The sequence below is a fragment of the Calypte anna genome, chromosome 1 (genome assembly GCF_003957555.1).
Source record: "Calypte anna isolate BGI_N300 chromosome 1, bCalAnn1_v1.p, whole genome shotgun sequence".
Taxonomy (NCBI): domain Eukaryota; kingdom Metazoa; phylum Chordata; class Aves; order Apodiformes; family Trochilidae; genus Calypte; species Calypte anna.
In genome coordinates, this window is record NC_044244.1 from 103,740,104 (window position 1) to 103,746,103 (window position 6,000).

Genomic DNA, 6,000 nt, shown 5'->3' on the forward strand with positions numbered 1-6,000 from the left:
GCCATACAATTCAAACAGCTCATGAGAAAAAAATTTAAAACATCAAATTATTGTCAGCTCCCTTATGATTCCATACTTATTTTGTGAGGAAGCAGAGCAGCCACTTATTTTCCCTCAGAAAAGGCATCTGAAGAGAATTTAAGTCTCAAAATTGTCTGTTGCTCAAAAGACAAATTATGTCTGATTTGTACATCTGCCTGGCAAAGACCTCGGCAGCACATCAGAGTGCCTGCCCTGCCCCACTCACCCATGCAGCTGCCCACCCTGATATAGCATCTTACACAGGAGGTGCAAAAAGTACTCTTCAAAAATGCAAAGCCTTTGCCAGGGGAATTCAGGAACATGACCCACAGGAAGAGGAACCAGAAGTCTGTAATTGAAGTGTTCCCCTTCCCAGACTGACAAGTCATTTCTAAAGGTATGCTTGAAAACTGAACAAACAAGTATCTGGGGCCTTCCACCTTAAATTTAAAAAATTAAATAAAAATAAGATCCTATAAAGAGAACCCATAAAGCACTACATTATCGATCTTTTTTCTCTTGTTTTGTTTGTTTTTCTTAAAAAAAAAAAAAAAAAAAAAAAAAAAAAGCTGTCAGGCTGCATAATTTTTGCCAACTAACCTTCTCAGGGCCAGCTTGTATGATACCAATGTCTTAACAACTTGATTTCAGTCAGCTGGTAGAAGGGTTTCACAAACACAGAGCTAGAGCAGAAAGCAGAAAAGGTATAGCAGAAATCTTCATATCCTCAGTGTGCTAACTAGAAGAATTTTTGATTTATAAACTGTGATTGTCTGATTTCAGTAGTTAAATGCATCAGGCAGTAACTATCCTTATGAATTTGCATGAATGATCCCAGTTTATAAATCAAAATTTCCCAGGATAGCAACAGAAAAATATGGCAGTTTTGCAAATTATTAGAGCTCTTAGCCAATGGATTTCCTGACCTCAGCTCCATAAATAAACAGTAGTCTACCTGTTAATTTAGAAAGGAATTCCTTATGTGTAATATAGCAAGAATGTTTTGTTCCTCTTCCTTATGTGTTTCCTCTTCCTTATGCCATTCTTTGCTGCTTTCCAGAAAGCATTTGTTAAAATGGCAGGAAAAAACACTTCATTTCAGAAGAGAGATCTAAAGAGAACCTAATTCAAACATGAAATTCCACACTTTAGCATATGAAGACAGTTCAAGTGAGATAAATGCAGATATGTAATCCCTATTATAAAATATTTTCATATCACATATTTTAGTATTGCTCAAAACATCAACCTTAGAGTATCAAGATTGACAAATGCCTGATGACAAGATGTACTGATGTTAAAACGTACCCCGCTATAAAACATTAAAAAAAAAAAAAAAAGGATAAATGCAAAACCTCAAATGTTCATATGGAATGACAGCACAAGACTGAAGGCATCAGCGCCTGCTTTAAGCAGATGCTTCAAGTCATAGGATCTCTCTGAAAATTGTGGATATCACTGAGGCAGACACCATTGCAGAGGTTTCTGAACACAGACTCCCGAACAGTTCTGGTGCAAAATCTGAGCTCCATTACAATGCCAATAACTACCATACCTATATATAAGGCCAGGGCTATGGGGACCCAATAGAAATGCCTATCCCTCTGTGGTCTATCCTATAGCAAGGTCTCAATCACAAAACCTCATTTTTTTGCTTCATCTGTGCACCCAGAGCAGAGATTTCATTCTATTGCATTGAGGCAAAAACGGTTGCATCAAGCTGATAAAACCCAAACAAGTTTCGTAACTGGAAGCATTAAAGCTCTGAATATCTTTACAACTGCTCAGCTTGAAATACCCGACTCAGAGCTGGCAAGATCGTGCCTCAAAGCAAGAGTTATGTGGCTACCAGCTTTGGCAGTGGAAAGCCAGGATGGAGAGCTCTCTCCTCTCCTCCACCAGGTACCAGGATCCCTCCTGGGAAGGACACCGGAGCAGCAGGCCTGCATCTGCCTGCCCAAAGGGAAGCGCAACCTTCGGGTTCAGCTTCCAGACTGAATGTTAGCATTCACCTCACACCCACCCGAGCCCCCCTTAGCAGGAGGGGAGGTAAATAAATACTAGAGGACGACAGTAGCCTTGAAGGCCGAGGTCTGGCAAACAGAGACCGAAGACGGAACTCACTCTCCCTTCCCACACCTTTTCTTTTCTTTTTTGTCCTTTTTTTTTTCTTTTTTTTTTCACTGGGGAGCAGGTGGGTGGAAATCGACATCAAGCCACGTCGGCTCCTCCTTTGAGGTCCGGGCTTGCGCAGCCCCTCCGGGGTCCTCCCGGCTCCCCCTACCCCAGGACGCTGATCCCCCCCACCCCAAAGCAAAGGGGGGAAGGGAGGGAGGGCGTCGGGGACCCCTCCCACCCCGAGCCCCACCCAGAGGAGGGCTCAGAGGAGGGTGCCCCGAGGACGGGCGGATCCGCCGCGGGGAAGGCAGGGGCGGCCGCGGAGGGGCGCGGGCTGCCGGCGGCCGCAGCGCGCACGGCGGCGCCGCTGCTGCACTGCAGAGGCGCCATCTTCTCCTGCCTCCGCGGCGCTTGGCACTGGACCGCCCGCGGGGGGCACGGCCCGGCCACGGCCACCGCCCCCTCCCCACGCACCACCGCGGGCGGCACTTTCCCGCCCCCGCAGAGCTGCTGCGCCAGTCCACGGGGAGCTCCCCACCGCCGCCCCGCACACCTGCGTGTGGCTCCGCGACGGGGGAGGCGCTGCCCAGTCCTGCCCTGCCCTCCCCTCCCCCGGCAGCACCCTCGCCGGGGGCGGTGGTGCCTGCAGCCCGGCTCCGCACCCCGAGCCGGGGAGATGCCGCTGGGCCCCTCGCTCCCCCTCCCGCAGAACTCCTACACGCAAGGAAAGTTTCCCATTCCCAGCTCCTGGCGGACTAACCCCCGCGGCGGAGCAGCCCCCCGCGGGAGGCGCTCGGCCGTTCCCTGCCCTGCGCTGCCCGCCGGCTGGCGACGGCGCCGCCGCCCCTCCCCACGGACCCCCGCCCGCCGCGCCAGACGGCTCCGCGGGCGACGGCTGAAGTTACTGGGGAAGCGCCCCAACAGCGGCAGCCAGGTCAACGAAGCAAGTCGGCCCCAGCGGCAGCGACAGCCCCAACCGACCGCCGCGAACACGCGTGGCGGGGGCGGTGAGCACCAGCCCCAAGGACTCCCACTCCGCTTTCTCCCTGCCGCCGCCGTCACCCCCCGGCTCACCGCCCCGCTCGGGAGCGGCCCTATTGTTCGGCGGCCGGAGGGAGACGGTAGCCGGGGAAGGAGCCTCCCGCCGCCAGGCTGCGTGACGGGCGCCGGCGACCCCCGCCAGCCCCACCCGAGCCCACGCTGCAGGGGCGGCTGCGGGCAGACAAAGCCTCGGGGAAGCGGAGGAGGACAGCGGGGAAGCCCCCGCCTGGCCGCCTCCTGTCCCGCTTACCTCGACAGCCCAAGCCGCTCCGGAGGCCAGCAGGAGGAGGGCTAAGTGGGGCAGCATCGCGGCGGCCGGGAAGGGGGGGGAAGGAGGGAAGCCGGCGAGACGCGGCAGGGTCCGTCCGTAAATCCGCGGAGCCGCGTCGCTGCCGGGGAGAGCGACTGAGCTGCAGCGGCACCACTGAGCGCCGCGGCGGGGCCGGTCAGCTGATGGCCCGGCCCGCCCCCGAGCGGGCGGTGCGGCCCGGCCCGGCCCGCCCCGCGGGGACCCCTAGCGGCAACGCCCGGGAGGTGCAGTACCGGCCACCGGCCCTCTGGTAGCGGTTGGGTCCGGACCGGGCCTTTCTCCTCGTACCTGGGCCTGGCCACCGCGGGGTTAGGAGGGAGCGGCGAAGCCGCCCTTCGGGCCCGGGCTCGGCGGCTCGGGGCGGACTCCCAGGACAGCCTTAGACCGGTGACGGCGTTGTCCTCGTATGGATGTTTGGTGCTGCAGCACCTGCCTCTCCATGTGCCTCTCGGGCATCATCGGGAGCCGTTTCCAAAGACACCGCTCCTCCCTGCCCACCTCTGCGCCCTCAGAAGCCCTGAGGCCTGGATGCACCGTCGCCCCTCTGAAGTGTTGCCTGTAGGAATACTGACTTCATGTCAGGCCATTCACAAAATAAACAAATAAATAAAAATTGTGTGATTTGGGGGTTGTTTTACAAATTCTGCCATTTCGGGCAAGGTTGCACTCCAGCCTGGGATCTTCAGTTCATATCTGTGTGGAGGCATGTTAGCACACACTCTTGAAGCCTCAGGCTCCTCCAGATCAGCATGGGGAGACAGCTGTGGTCACTCCCATATTCCTGGGCCTGCTGCTGATTTCTAGATCAGTGCAACATTTGTAGGAGTGCTATGGATTGGGAAGGCATGTGAAAACATCTTGGAGCTTATAGCTGTTGAACTAAGAAGAAATCAAATTAAATTGTAGAGCTTTGTCAAACAGGAGGCCAAAGCAAACTGACTTTTTCATCTCCTCAACAGCATTGTAATATTTGGTATCGTAAACCTGTAAGGAAAGCTAAAAGCATTAGTAGAGTTTTGTGTTGAAACAGCTGCTATTGTAGCAGAAATCCAGCATGACACAGCCTGGCCCATTCTGCCTTTTGCAGAGGGGACTCCATGGCACCACCTCTGCTCTCCGCCAGGCTCCCAGCAGGCAGTCACCAGAGACAACCTGTGTTGGGAAACACCAGTGGCAGGAGGTGGACATCTCCCTATTTTACAGCTGCTATAACAGAAGCCCAGGCTCTGTGGTTCTTGCTGCCACTCTCTGCCTCAAATTCTCCTGAAGTCAGAACTGAAGGCCGCTTGGCCAGGCATGCAAGAGGGATGCTTCCTGGGCTGCTGTGGCTGTAACATGCCATGACAGACCTTGGTGCCACAGCGTTATAGCCCCACAGCCCAGCCCTAGAGTGAGAAAGAAGGCTGTTCTCATGAAAATGTGAATCTTGTATGAAAGAAGGAATTGGCTACACATAAATCAATCACTTGAGTCACACTTCCTAAATTTGAGAGATCTCTGACCAGCAGATAGCAGATGAGGCTACTCTCTTCAGCCCCTTAAACATCAAGATATGAAGTATATCCAACAAATGCAATCAGTAGGTGCTTTTAAGAAACACACAGCCATGATACAACACAACCTGTACATTGAGTTAAACAGCAACAATGACAGTCTTATAGCGGTAATAATTTATTACTGTTACCTTCTTGTTAGGGTAACAATCTCATGGCTTTGAGGGGTTAGGGAAGGATTTGTTGGGTAAGGGTTTCTAACCACATGGCTTCTTCTAAACTCAGCCACTGGAAAGGCAGCACCGTAGTTGCAAATAAGCAACATCCTGCTAAATCTGATGGAGGTCATTCAAAAACAATTCTTTTGAGAAACAATGGAGGCAATCAGAAGGAAGCTCTTTGCAAGTTCTGAAAATAAAAATAATTTTAAAAAATTCAGGCTTCCAGATGGGACGGATAAGACTAAAATAGATTTATGTAGCCCTTTTATTATAAGTTGGCTTGGTAGTTCTTCGTAATCACTTCTTCCTAGTGCTAAAATAAAATATTGTTCCAACTGCTGCTTCTCTGGATGAGCCAAGCCTGCTTCCTTCCTCATGGAGGGCAGGCAGGCAGGCAGGCAGGGGGCCCCTTTTGCCTATGGCTGGGAGTTGGGCAGATCTGTGGGATTGTACACCTTGATTGTACATTGAGCAGAGAAGGCTCAAGTGGAAAAGTCCACAAAAATCAAAGGTATCAGAGGACCTGCATGAGACAGGTGTTTCCACTTACAGCCAATAAAAAGTAGTGACATTATGAGAAAAGCAGAATCTTGGGTTAGTGCAATAGTAGTGGGGCTTCAGGGGTGGCTTTCTTGAGAAGCCTGTTGGAAGCTCCCCCAGTTCAAATTCTGGCCCCACCTCTACCCAAGACCTAGGAAATATGGGAAGCTGGATGTGCCTCTGCGAGTAACATATTCAAGAAAGCGAAAAAACCCCGAAATAATAATTAAAAAAGACCTGCAAAGCAGAGGAGAGG

General features: G+C 52.2%; 1 protein-coding gene across 2 annotated transcripts in view; it reads right to left on the reverse strand.

Annotated features, from left to right (window-relative positions):
* APP (amyloid beta precursor protein) overlaps nt 1-3,668 on the reverse strand; it is a 212,113-nt gene extending 208,445 nt beyond the window's left edge. Inside the window, exon 1 of one of the 2 annotated variants that reach the window (XM_030447545.1) lies at nt 3,431-3,668. In XM_030447545.1, the coding sequence (XP_030303405.1) occupies nt 3,431-3,487 (57 nt within the window). In that variant the 5' untranslated portion in view covers nt 3,488-3,668. The remainder of the gene's footprint in view (nt 1-3,430) is intronic. The other variant, XM_030447476.1, reaches the window with a different exon arrangement.
* Nucleotides 3,669-6,000: the final 2,332 nt, after the last annotated feature.